The sequence below is a fragment of the Alternaria ventricosa genome (genome assembly GCF_023758065.1).
Source record: "Alternaria ventricosa strain BMP 2768 chromosome Unknown scaffold_19, whole genome shotgun sequence".
NCBI classification, from domain to species: domain Eukaryota; kingdom Fungi; phylum Ascomycota; class Dothideomycetes; order Pleosporales; family Pleosporaceae; genus Alternaria; species Alternaria ventricosa.
The window spans coordinates 435214-448956 of record NW_026055699.1 but is presented as its reverse complement, the minus strand read 5'-3'; the positions used below and the strand labels follow the sequence as shown (position 1 = coordinate 448956).

The following is a 13743-nucleotide window of genomic DNA, read 5'->3' as shown; positions in this document are numbered from 1 at the left end:
TTACCTAGGTACAACATTGGCTGGACTCCTGCTAGCGGTGTCCTAGCTGGAACAGAATCATCATCGCATCACTTTGAAGCGCTTGCGAGGCAGCTCAGCTTCGACATTCATGCAGGCACTAATCTCTGCTATCCTAGACATCATCGCAGTCTCATCTCGGGCCGCCTCTAGCCCAGAGACTTACGCGTCATTGCATCACATAAACAAGCCTCAGTAAGCTCTGTTCCGAAGCTTGACCAACGCAAGGAAAGCCTCGAAGACACCACGAAACATGCCCACTTGACGGCGTTTGACCATGGCTTCTTGCTCGCTCTCCGCGTCGGTTTGTCGGCTCTTCTGGCGATGTGAGATCATCTCCGAGGCTTGTTAGTGATCGGCTTAATTGGTGGATAATCTCCTCCATCTTCCCCACGTTCTCCGGATCTCTCTGGGTGGATACTCCCCGCGCTCGATATACCTGGTAATGATGCTGATTGGAGGCATTGGACGGATAATTGATACTAGAAGTGCACTTGCGGCTGATGATGATGCTCAGGGCACAACGGTAACCGGGCATTGCGGATGTCTTGAGCCACATGGGAATCCCAACCCCAGGGGTGCGGATACGATGAGTTGATATAAAGTGCAGGCCAAGCCTCAGTCCGCCAAAACGGCACGCATACTTTTTCGGGCCGTGCGGAAACTTCAGCCTTTGACCATGCATTGGATTACACTCCTCCTTGGCCTGTTCGAGGCCTGCGCTGCTGTATCGACTGTCAACCGCAGAGCGTGCCAGTATCCGACAAGAAAGCCACTGGACGGTTGCCCTCAGAACACGATCCTGGTTGGTCCTGGTCGCAACTTCTCTACAATCCAGTCTGCAGTACTTAGCTTGCCAAACGACACAACGCCTCATCACATCTTGATTCTTCCTGGGAACTATACTGAGCAAGTCAACGTCACTCGACCAGGCCCTGTTTACCTTTTTGGTCAAACAAAAGCGCCCAACGACCAAAGCAAGAACACCGTCAATGTGATATGGCGCAATGCAACTGGAGCTGGTTTATCAACATTGGACAACGCCTATACTTCCGTCCTCACCGTTGCGCCAACCTTCAACGCGAGTAAGACTGGAACCGGGCCAACCGGCGATCCCGTTCCCGCAGGTACACCATTCGGGAATACCGATTTCCGCGCATACAACATAGATTTCAGCAACCTTTATGCGCCCTACTCCGCCGGTCCAGCTCTGGCAGTCTCAGTGAGCTACGCAAACAGCGGCTTCTACTACTGCGGATTCTACTCCTACCAAGACACCGTGTACGTCGGCAAATTAGGCAATGCGTACTTCTACAAAAACGAAATAGCCGGACAAACAGACTTCTTCTATGGTTTCGGCACGGCGTGGATCCAGTCCAGTCTCGTTTCCCTGCGTAACTGTGGTGGCGGCATCACAGCATGGAAGGGCACCAATACGACCTTTGTCAACAAATACGGCGTCTACATCCACGACTCCGACGTCAAGAAAGCCAATTCTTCCCTCTCCATAACCGGCCAGTGCGCACTGGGCCGTCCTTGGAACGCTCAGCATCGCTCCATCTTCGCAAACTGCTATCTTGATGATTCGATCCAGCCGAACGGGTACATCAAGTGGGGTACGACGGATCCAAGGGTGAACTTCAACACCACAATGGCGGAGTACAAGGACTACGGGCCTGGGTGGAATGAGACTGCGCGGCTAGCGAGCAACGTTAGCATCGTCATGGATCGGAAGCAGTACGAGCCGTATTCGACGTTGGATAAGGTATTTCAGTATCCGTTTTCGGGGGATTTTGGCAATACGGCATGGATCGATAGACATCCTGAGAGGTGAAGTGGATGGTAGGAATTTAGAAACTGCTATTGCGAAGAAGATCATCATGCTTCTCTTTGACATCTTCGATCTACCGATCCAGGATTATGATGCTCGTGCACATCCTGATCTATATCGTCGTCACTACACAAAGCTGAGCCATGGTGAGTTTGCGACTGCATCATCCAAGAGTCTCTCTTCGCTGTACTTCGGTCACGTCATAGTCACTCTTGGTGGTGTCCGATGATGATGAATTCATACCGACCACCAAAAGGCCGTGCCGCATTGTGTACCTATCCAAGTTAGTAAGAAACACCCATCGGCTCGGTTGCGCCAACTTACACTTCATAGCAGCACAGCCCCCCCTTTTCTGTATCCTCGCTTTGCAATCAGGATTCGGGCAGGATTTGGTCAAGCGATTGACAGCCTCTAGAGACTTGTCTTCTTCCTCAACGCGGTCTTTGATACGAGATTGATAGGCTTCGCATGACTCGCCTTCGTGGTACGGTCGATCACAGGGCACGCAAGCGCGTGCTCCGCACTCGTGGCATGTGCAAATGTCTTCTTCGTCCGTATTGGAGCCGCTGTCGTGTACTTGGCCTGCCTTACAGTTTGAAGCTAGGCACCAACGCCACCCTTCCGTCGTTCTGGCCTTATGCCTTCGCTCTAACTTTTCGAATTTCGCATACATGGTTCTCGAAGTGGCGATTTCGATGTTGACAGGCCTCATGACCGCGTCACATTCTGGACACGCGATGCCCAGTGCCTCTTCTTCTTCGTCGGAGGTAGTTGTTGTTTGCGCGTTGTTGATGCAATAGTTCACATGCTTTCGGAGACAGGCTTCACACGTGTTTATGCGATGGTAGTCGTCGCATTCAGTGGAAGGATTGTAGTCTGGGAAGAACTTGGCGAGTCTGTTCATACCACATGTTGTACAATCATAGCGGTTCTTTGGCGCCCGCTTCTTTCTCTTGGCTGATGCTCTTTTCGCCATCGTGATCTTTTCGAGACTTTGGGTCGCGGCAGGATAAGTACCTAGCGACGATCAAGGCCTTAAATACTCAGTTCTCGCATTCTTGCAGAACCCAGAAGATTAAGAAAGGAGCGAGAGCATTCGCGGAACGCGCAGTGCAAGCAGAACAAACGAAGCAGCAGATCTTCAACCTTCTTGATCTTTCCAAAACAGATAACCATAGACAACCAGATGTAGGCCTTCTCGGGTATCACGTAGCGCGTCTTACACATATGACGATAACTCCCCCCTGAGAACTCTTGAATTCATACCGTCTTCGCAGCACTATCATACTCCTTCCAAATCAGCCCCTCAGGCAAAACCCTCCACTGCCCCTCCCCATCCAGCAAACCTCCCATCTTCGCCCACTCCTCCCTCACAACCCTCTCCCTCCCCCCATCCCTCGGCACAATCCTCGCTTTGAAAGGACGCGGCTGCACCAACATGCCCTCCGTCAAATCATCCGGATCAGGCATAAGCACACCGCCCTCCCCATCACTCGCGGGATGGAACTCAAACGCCCACAGTAACCGCGCAATAGCCAGAAACAGCGACCGCTCCGCAATATGCATACCCTGACACAACCTTCTCCCCGCCCCAAAAGGAAATGATCCCGCTTCGACGCATCAGCGTTATTCGCCGCCTCCGCCGCCGTCTGCGCATCCTCATAATATCTTTGCGGATCAAATCTCCATGGATCAGGATGACGAGCCGCATCGTTATGGATGGCCCACACATTCCACAGCACACCCGCGCCTTTGGGGATCTTGTACCCCATGTACTCGTCATCACGGATTACGGCGTGTGGGACACCGAGGATGGCGGTGGGCATCCAGCGCATGCTTTCTTTGACGCAGCCGCGGATGTAGGGGAGGTTGGGTAAGTCTGAGAGGGTGGGGAGGCGGGCGCCGCAGATGAGGTCGAGTTCTGAGCGGGCGGTGGCGGAGACGGTGGGGAAGAGGATCATGGCTTGGATGACTTTGGGGGTTAGTGCGATCATCTTTGGGTGTAGATGGGTGAGTTTACGCACAGCCGATAAGTGTCGCGGATGTAGTGTCTGAACCAGCTTCCAGCAACGAACCGCTCACGTATCCGGCGAGCTCATCTGAGAAGTTCTCCTCGTCTTGTGCGCGTACTAGGTCGACACAGAAGCAGGGTTTGGCAGTCCCGTTTTTAATTGCTTTCTTTACGTTTAGCCAGTAGCCGACGTATAGCTCGCTCTCCTTTTCGTGCAGTTTTTTTGCGTATTTTCGTAGGGGAAGCGCGGAATCGGGTAATGAGCGCAGTAAGGGGAAGAGGTCGACTAGTTTTGCTGTAGTCTCACCCATGAGTTCGGAGAACTTCTCGAAGCCCTGTGGTGGTGTTAGAGAAATGAGGGGGTCTCGCATTTTGACTCACGGAATAAAGTTGCTTCAACTTGGGATCGTCGATGCTTGTAGTGCGAAACCCGAAGATCATCTGCGTGTTTAGAGAGTTGGTATAACGACGAATGTGATCGATGAAGAGATCTGGACTTTCCAGGAAGCCGACGAGCATGGCCTTGTTCTCCAATTCCTGATATGGCACATATGTACGCGCCGCCTTGACATTGAGGTTGAGATGAACAATCTTCCGAATCATACGCCATGTATCACCATACGGCTATAACAGTCAGTTCAATCATCAATCGACACTATCGAAAAGACTTACCATAAGTAACATACGACACCCATTGCTCACAATCTGACCAAGATACATATCCGGACGCGACGAATAAATCCCACTCCGTTTATCAAGCAAATCCTTTACAGCCTGATCCGACGACAACACGACCATGACTTTTGTACCCAGAATAAGTGAATAAACGGGCCCGTATTCTTCAGCCCACTTTTGGAATTGGAGATGCGGCTTTTCTTTTGGCATTAGGTGCAGGTTTCCTATGATGGGGAGTGTCGGTGGGCCTGGGGGATAGTTGGCGGGCCTGCGACCGACGCTGCGGAGACTGTAGGCAGCTACTGCTACCAGGGCAGCGAGTACAGCGTAGAGTGCGAGAGACATGGTGATGTGGAAGAAGTGTCGACTGATTGCAGAGTGTTCCAAACCTGCCGTAGGAATCGAACGGCAAGGGACCTTCCAAGCCAGAACAACTTTCCTGCGGCGGGCTTGTCTTTATGTTCCGACCCATCTCATCGGTCAAGTATGTTGTCCATGCAAAGACCAGCATCAAATAACACTCCGCATACCAAGCTCTTTCCAATTCGCTCATCTTGTCTCCCGTCGAACGAGGCTGCAGTCATCAACATGGTAATTTACAAGGGCCGGAGAGATTATGCATCCACTGAACGGTTGGGGTAGTTAGCCGAGACCCACCACTGTAGTGCTGACAGGTATCCTAGTACTGGATATACCTTTGCGGCGAGATGCTGCGAACATCTTATATATGCCTCCATGCTCGCGCGGGGCATGCGTATGCGGTGCATGGCCGGATGGAGACTTTCTATAGATGATCCGGGTATGCTGCAGCTCGACCAAAACTCTTTACTTCGTTACCCTTTACTCGTCAATCCCCAATATATCATCAAGAAAGAAGCAGCGGATCGAAATGCGGTATTACATTTATTGTATCAAACAGATTCAACCATCTAGACAGGATATATGTCATAACCAGAAGACTGCGGGAGATGGAAAAAGGAAAATGTATGCACTATACACAAGACGACAAGGGGGAGTATGCAACCCGTCTCACCCCTGTTCCCCAGTACACAAAACTACAAGACCACAGGTATCGAACTAAACGCCAAGGATAGACACTGACAGACAGACAGACAGACATGAGAAAAGGCATAAGACGGTAAAAGAAAATATGGGTAATGCGATTATAACGCGATCAAGCCCATGATGGCGACGATAATGGCGAAGACGGATCCTCCCATGCGTCCGAGGCCGGGCTGGATGACGGATCCAGCACCGGTGCTGCCAGTTGTACCTTGGACGAACTGGCCTTCAGCGGTGGCGCCGCTGCCAGACGAGCCGGTCTCTTGCGCAGGCGAATTTGGTTGTACCGCAGCTGATGTCTCGGCGACTTCTCGTCCAGCGCCACCTCCAGGGTTGCCACCAGGTACCATGGCAATATCGGTCGCCTTGGAATCGTCGTCTTTGTCCTTGGCCTCTCCTGGGTTCTCGCCGGTGCCCATGAGCGAGCCCAGAACAACCACATCGTCCGTAATGGCGACGGTGTTGTTAGTACCGGCTTCATCCGTGTACTTGTAGGTCTTCTTTCCCTTGATCTGCGCACCCTCCGGTGGGTCGTAGCACTCGACGGTGACTTCCGAGAAGCGGGCGGCGTAGTATCCGTTGGTCATGTAGGGCGAGTTCCAGTCGATCTCTCCTCCTGCCCACTCAATGGTACCCTTTTCGTTCGAAGGCAGACCGGCAGGCCAGAGAGAAAGCATGATGCGCGCGGGTGTCTGGGGGTAGTCGAAGCGGCCGGATGTCTTGTTCCATGTGTCGGAGCGCTCGAGTCTGCGCTGTTCCTTGCCGTTGATGGACCATATCAGGGTGTCTTCCTTCCAATCAACGCAGTATTCGTGCATGGTCTCGACCGTGTTCGCGTCCGGTACAGTAAGGTTCTCGCCGTTGGTGTCTGACACCGCGTTAGTCATGTACGAGGGTGGCTAAGCCCGAATGTCAGAGTACTTACACACTGTGACACCCTGAGAGTAGAAGTTGGACTGCACATGGCTCGTGTCTACGCCAACCCACTCAAAGTCGATCTCGTCCTTAACATCCGACATAAGAATGAAGGCAGTGACGACACCCTTGCCCTGCGCCGTGGAAAGCTTGGAGCAGATCTTGCCGTACCAGACGTAGTAGGTAGATGCCAGTAGTGTTCCGACTGTCCCTTGCGCCATGGTCAAGAGCGTTGACTTCTCCTTAGTCTTGGGGTCTGTGTATATGGTGGGCATGCCCTGCGACTGCCAGTTGATCTTGGAGGCATCGCCGAGGTACTTGTCGATGGTCTGCACGTCGTCGAGGTTGTCTAGGGTGTATTTGCCGGATTTGCACACGGGACCAGGAACGCACGAGTCGAAGCTGTGTGACATGAGGGGATCGCAGCCACCGAGGCAGAAAGCGCCGACACCGCAGTCGCCATATACTGCGAATTTGTTAGCACCAACCCCAATGCGACAGAATTTTGCGACACGTACGAGAGCAGCAGGGCGTGTCCTGAGGACAGTGGCTATCCTTTGTGCATTTTGCTCCGGCAAGCGCTGTGCCTACAAGTACTGTCGCCGTAAAGGCGGCGGACAGCAGACTTCGTACCATGATGTCGGACCGTTTGCGGGATCGTCGATGTCGTGTAAGCACCTTATCGTCGGCAAGTGGAGTAGCGCAGCGATCAAGATGACGGTATCACGACCTCTTGTAGTTATCGTAGGCAGGTACGTTCGAGTTGGTTGGATGAAACAGCAGGTGTAGGGGCCCGGGCGGTTGTGCGGCGAGCAAGGGAAGGGCGCACGCGTGAAATTCGTGGTCTGTGTTCCCCTGAGATGGTACGGCGAGGAAGTTTCGAAAAGCGAGTGTCTTTAGGAAACGAAAGTTGATTGAGCTGCCGGGTTAGTAAAGCGAAGGTGGTCCCGAAGGATAAGAAAGGGCACTGAGGGAGTGAATCGAGGCAGGAGCGAGCGGCGACACTCTCTTTGAAGAAGGGGTGGCCCGCCGCGCAGATACGGGGCACCATCCGCCTACGATCACGCTAGGCCGTAAATCACGGAAGGGCTAGCCGTTTGTGTCGCGTGTTAAATGCATCCGCGGCAGCGTCGCACTTCAAACATTGTTTCCGGCGTCCTCGTGAGCACTTCAATCGCGCTTCAACTCTTGAAACAGTTGTGAAGCCCACCCCTCGAAAAGAAAAGTTGACAGCTAACATCGTCCCTGCATGGCCTGCCCTGACGATCCTGGTGTTGCGCTCCGCTATCGCCACCCTGCATCTATCGATAACCGCTAGTGTCTATTCTTGGACCACCGTGCAGGACCCTTTGCGCCCCACGTGCTTGCTTGCCCCATTGACTCCCTGGACAATTGTCGTCATACTGCACTCGCGAGTTTGCTTCACAAATTGAAATGCTGTCGTACATTGTGCTGTCGCCGGTATCGTGGAACGCTGCTGATGCTTGCGGGGTTGTGGACCCGTTGACGCAGGTCCGGGGCAGGCGGCAGAACACGAGCACGTACACGTCGCCTGACCATCGCTATTTGCATCATGATTAGGTTACATTCACCAGCCGACAAAGAGCCGCTCAGACCACCGCAAGGCCAACCAGCAGACGGCCACTACACACCACAGCCTCGTGGCGACTCTTCAAGCTTCACGGCAGACAATGAACTAAAAACTTCGCGCATAGTAGTAGTGCTGAACATTTTGCGCTCAGACATGGTGTGATCAAACTAGCACCGTCTGTCCACGTCAATACTTCCAAGCCTTGGTACCCAACGATCGCCAGAGATGAGCGGCAGATTTGTCACAAGTCCTCCAATCGACCCCTCCATCCCAAACAAGTAGGCTACCAACGCAGCTCGGGTGTCCTCGCGGAAGCCGGACGTGGGTTTTGCAGTAGGCGTACTTGTAGTATGTAGCTCTTACTTCTACCACAACACTGAGCGCAGTCAAGCACCTTAGTCCTCTTTCAACTGTGGGCACAACTGCCTGTGGCCCTTCTTCCAATCTTTCTTCTGACAACCTTCGGAACAGTAGCGAGCCATGTTGCACCTACCGCATTTGCTCAAAACCCCACCCTTCTCGTGACGCTCAGCACCGCACTCCCAACACGTGCCTTCCTTCGCATCAAGGTCTACCAGACGAGGCTCGGGTTTATCCACAGGTGCTTGAGCTTGCGGCTTCGTTTGCGGCTTCGCGGGAGGCGAGGGCGTCGGTAGAGAAACAGGATCATCGGTGTTGATGGGTGAAGCAAAGATGACTGGTACTGCGACACGAACGGCGTGTTTGAAGAGATCTTTAGACTGCTTGAGATCTTTGAGGTAGTTCGCGGGGAAGATGCCGTAGCCGCAAGTGCACATGTAGCGCTTGTCAGGGTCAGTTGAGATTGGAATGCATCCTGCGACCTTGTACTCGCATGTTGGCTTGTGCTGCCACTGGCGGCATCGCTCGGCAAATGCTGGTAGTATGTGCTTCCAGAAGACAATCCCGTCCTCCTTCATCTTGATGCAAATAATCTTGTCGCGACGAGCTTGAAGCAAGACAACAAGTGGCCCCATGTCTGCGCTCGCGTGGCAGGGAACGAACGCGGCATCGGCGAGAAGAGACTGGTTTGAGATATCCATACGAACGGAATCGACATAGAGTATGCCGAAGTATGATGACGGAGTACAGAATTGGAAGATCTTTGCCTGCTCTTGACCTTCTGCTCCAACAAGGTGGGCATAGATACTCTGCAGGGTCTCCTTCACACCAAGGCGTCCGGGCATGGTTGATGACTCGTCAGCGGTGAACTTCTTGTAGGTTCGCAGCTCTCCTCTAGACATGGTAGCTATGGGAGAAGCATGCAAGACGATCCACTTGGTGTACGAGGACTGCTGACCAAGATTGAGCTTAGGCAAAACATTGGGTTGAACGTAATGTAGTTGTTCGAGAGAGACTCCGTATCTAAGATATGTTAGTCAATGCAATGCAATGACCGTGAGTCACTTACTGCTCATTAAGATGGACAGGGATCATGGTGTCTGGGCGCCGAAGGATTGCTGCTCCACTCTGCACGGCAGCCGTGTATTCTATCCATAGTGATTTGCGTGCGATCTTGGTCTTGGCACTGGCCGCGTTTGGTGGGAATGGAAGTACTACATCCATTCGATACGTCTTCCCAATCAAGAGCCGTAGTGTGAATGCCGTCGTAGTCTCGAACGAGACAATGGCTCCACTTTGCAAAAGCTCTTTTGCTTTTCCTGAATTTACAGAGTAATGTACTCGCAGTGATTCGACTTCATTTCTCTTGCTACTGAGGAGCGGATGTATGGTAGCGATGACGTCGGTTACTAGATCCATGTTAGCAAAAGCCATGATCGTAGAGATGTCCGACCTACCATCAGTCGCCTTGGACGTGGTAACCTTGTTCACGGAAACGTATCCTTGAAAGCCTGGCCTATATCGCGAAACAAAGACGTCTTTTTGGCCGACAGCAGATCGGTGCACATGCAGAAGCATGCCAAATGTGGACATGAACTGCAGCTGAGCTGTTGGAGTATTCTTGAGTCCAAAGGTAACGCCACAAGCATCATCCTCCTCTTCGGTGAGAGTGCACGTGGAGACCATAGTGGATACGATCAATGGCGACTTTCCCTTCCAGCCCTTGTCGTCTTCTCGTACTGTTACTTGATAGTCATTCGTGAACGCCGAACCAGAAGTCTCGATCGTTCCAAAACCCATCTGTATGTCCGTGTAGAGAGCTTCTTTCGGACTGATCGACGAGTTGAGCTGGAGCTGGCATAAGGGAGTACCGTGGCCGTTGGAAAGGTCGCCGAACATCGAGACCTTGTCGTGAGGAACGACAAGTGTGACGCACATGAGTGAAGGGATGTCCTCCCATTTGCGGAACGGACCGCCCAATTCGAAGGTTCGTGGATGCCACCACTCAAAAGGATCTTCTACCTTCCATACCCCGAGCATGTCGAGGTAGACGAGAAGAGACTGCAAGTGGTGTGGACCCATGTTCAAGGTTGTGTCGTTCATGATGCCTACTTTGACCAGAGCATGCATGAATGGAGACCAGTCAACGACGTTTGATACCTTGATGTGTTGAAGCAGCGACACAAGGCTTGCTCGAGTGTACAGTTCGTATGCGGTAAGCTTCTTCTTCTTCAATTCTGCATTGTCTAAGCCTAGCATTGAGAACTTGATGGCCCATCCTTCGTCCTGGAACATGTTCAGATACATAGACATGAGCAGTCTAGCTAGCTCAGCTGCATCGTAACGAATTCTAGAAGTATCGAATGGCTTCCAAAGCACAATGGGTCTAGACGTGGCTGCAGTGAACATACTGATCTTGTCCAAGTCGGGGAAATTGGCGGGGTTCAGATGCCAAACGGAGGTTGCATTTGTCCAGTATTGAACGGGCTTTAGACCGAGTAGTAGAGCGATTGTTGGAAGGTGTCCACAGAGTAAAGCGCTGGCTGAAGCTGCCATGTCGATTTCAGAGGGTATGAGCATTTCCGTGCGGAGGATGGACGAGGCGTTTTGGCGGATCAACGACGCAGATGCTGCAAGAATGTTGAGACAGCCCACATAGTCGAGCAAATTGGATGTGTCAATAACATCGAAGGTTGCCGGTGCAGATCCGCCCTGCTCGTATTCAGGCGCATCTAAGACTAGTGGGGTGTATGTCCACACGTTGCGATACCAACAAGCTGTGCGTGATTCGCCGTGTGCTTGTTGATGTTGAATAACGTGACAGAACGCGACAGCGTCGGAGTTAACATATCGAATGGTGAGACGCGTGGATGCTTTCCTGAACGCCGAGCACCAGGCAGATAGCTGGTCGAGCGCTATCTGCATGGGCTTTGGCAGCTTTCCTTTTGTCGTCTCACTTGATACGAACAAGGGTGAGTCCGCCGCGAGTCGAGCATACATGGGCGCAAGGTGGAAGCCGGAGAGCGGGCTAGTACCGTAGTGGAGCACGAGGCCACTGCGATGGCAGACGAACATAGGGTTGGCAATCGTAGGGTTCTTGGTGACCTTGTTGTCCTCCAAACATGTCCCACTCTTCCAATATGTCGTATAAGCTTTGCCAGCCTCTTCGAAGCCTTGGGTCAAGAGCGGGGCGAATGCGCGAATGCCGTCTCCCACGAACGCCGTCCCAGAGATCTTGAGGGCCTGCACCTGCTTGGCAGCCTGCCACTGATCTTTCAGCATATCTTGTGTCACCTTGTACTTCTCGTCTTGAACTGGTTCCAAAGCATACAGTGCCCAAAGCTTCGTAGCGTTCTCGAGTGTGATGCTGTCACAGAATCGAATGGTCGTGCCATATGGACCTTCATTCCAACTTTTCAACGAATGTGCAAGCTCCAACAGCTTTTTCGACTGAGAGCGCAGAACACCAGCAGATTCGGAATCAATGAAGACGTGATAGTACAGATTCCATAGCTGTCGTATGTGGGTACCTTGAGTGTCGTCCAGGATGAGTGTCAGGGCGAGTACGTTGCGCGCAATGATCTCCGCCTCAATGTCGCAGCATGTGAAGTCGAGCTTTCGATCATCTGTGTTCCCGTCAGTAGTTGCGGGTACAAATTGTAGTCGAAAACAACACTTACCAGATCCAGCTCCGCTATAAGCAGTGAAGAGGATGTTTCGGATGTCTCCACAACCGAGTAGTAACAGGGCGGCATCTTGTTCGCGCGGTAGGGATTGGGTCAAGCACACAGCTGGAGTGTTGCCGACTGGGTAGAAGAATGGCCCTTGCGTGATGTGAACTGGCTTCAGCGACATTTTGCGGGCTGTGTCAACGGAGAAGGGCCCAGAGACGACGAAGCGATATTCCTGTCGAAATAGTTGTTTGCTTGGACCTGCATCTGGCTGCGGCTAGCCGATTTAGGAAAACCGTTTTCCTTGCTCCCCTTCACTAGACGAGAGGCAGAGACTATATTGGTCAATTGGATGCAGCCGCGCCCTATAGCGTTACACAATATCCTCACCATAGGCACCTATGCACGGAGTAGACCAAGTTTGCTGATTTCCCGAACAGTCCATGCTCTTCTGATGTGCAGGCATAAAAGCACGTATGCGTTGAGATGGCGACTTCTTCATCTCAGCAGTAGGCAAATCGATGACTTAAAATAAGCCACGAAATGTATGAAGAAGTGTAAGGAAATGACATGAGGCCGCTCGATCCGCTAACAACGTGTGAACGACCTGCCGCTGATTTCAATTCGTACGTGGGAATCCGGACTTCGCGTCAGCCCGTATGGGTGAGCGCATGCTGGTGTTTCCATCAATCTGGTGATGCTGGCAGAGTCGCGTTGACGTCATGTCCGGCGTGAGGCCGCCTGCATCAACATCGTTGAAGCCCATTCTCACAGTCAAGCTGCATAGTAGCTCGCGTCGTACAGGACGAATGCCGTGATGATGTTGCGCGATCTTTGAAAGAGAGCATGATGATGCCAGATGGTAGGTGTGAAGTTTGACGCGTCTCATTGCGAGGCTGGAAGGCGCGTCCGCCGTCTAGCGCACCACGCACGTGGGGGCCTCCTCTCACCGGCTGTCAATGGCCGATTGCGGGCAACACTTCTCACACAACACCGTTCGGACTTTGCAGCGACGATACCCACCGTATGTCAACGAGGAATTTCGAAAGAATACGAAAGGCGCGTGCAACTACATGTAGAAATTGTATCAAGAAATACATGATGTCCAGTTCCAATCGTACCTCGGTACTTTCTCCCCACTCGTACACTCTCGTCCTCGCATAGCCATCAACACCATCGCACACCCATCACTTTACCCATTCTCCACCTCTCATACCCCATCATCCTGCCTACCTAGCTTCCAGAATACATGTCATTCCTCCTCCACGGCAGCACAGGACACACAGGCATGGGCTGGGTCGATCTCGTCCCCCGGGCGGGTAAACTCTACATCGGCGGCCTGTACGCCTTGTACCAAGGCGACTTGATAGATAAAGCAGGCATAACGCACGTTCTGTCGGTGATAGATTACGATCCGTTACTACAGGAGAAGTTTAGGCATTTGAAACAGGTATGTTGGAAAGATTGTTTGGGAAGTTGGTTTGAGAATGTGTACTAACCGACGCTGTAGTATGTATTGATTCGTTCTAAAGGTGGTATCTCGGTTTACTGATGTATTCTTCATCTTCAGTTTCCACATCCGCTCAGAAGACCACCCAAACACCAATCT

The 13743-nt window shown here is 52.3% G+C and overlaps 4 protein-coding genes across 4 annotated transcripts; 1 reads left to right on the top strand and 3 right to left on the bottom strand.

The window, feature by feature from the left end:
* Positions 1-697: 697 nt before the first annotated feature.
* J4E93_009086 (uncharacterized protein) lies at positions 698-1852 on the top strand (the record flags this gene model as incomplete). Its single annotated transcript, XM_049346980.1, has 1 exon — positions 698-1852. The coding sequence occupies one exon, from the start codon at positions 698-700 to the stop codon at positions 1850-1852; it is 1155 nt and encodes a 384-aa protein (XP_049195935.1).
* Positions 1853-3475: 1623 nt separating this feature from the next.
* Positions 3476-4880, bottom strand: J4E93_009085 (uncharacterized protein; the record flags this gene model as incomplete). Its single annotated transcript, XM_049346979.1, has 5 exons — positions 3476-3498; positions 3552-3821; positions 3874-4195; positions 4242-4484; positions 4533-4880. 5 exons carry the CDS (start codon positions 4878-4880, stop codon positions 3476-3478), a joined length of 1206 nt encoding a protein of 401 aa, XP_049195934.1.
* Positions 4881-5698: 818 nt separating this feature from the next.
* J4E93_009084 (uncharacterized protein) lies at positions 5699-6925 on the bottom strand (the record flags this gene model as incomplete). The annotated part of the gene is made up of 2 exons (XM_049346978.1): positions 5699-6465; positions 6523-6925. 2 exons carry the CDS (start codon positions 6923-6925, stop codon positions 5699-5701), a joined length of 1170 nt encoding a protein of 389 aa, XP_049195933.1.
* A 1573-nt stretch (positions 6926-8498) lies between these two features.
* Positions 8499-12318, bottom strand: J4E93_009083 (uncharacterized protein; the record flags this gene model as incomplete). Its single annotated transcript, XM_049346977.1, has 4 exons — positions 8499-9486; positions 9533-9872; positions 9921-12089; positions 12144-12318. 4 exons carry the CDS (start codon positions 12316-12318, stop codon positions 8499-8501), a joined length of 3672 nt encoding a protein of 1223 aa, XP_049195932.1.
* Between the last annotated feature and the right edge of the window lie 1425 nt (positions 12319-13743).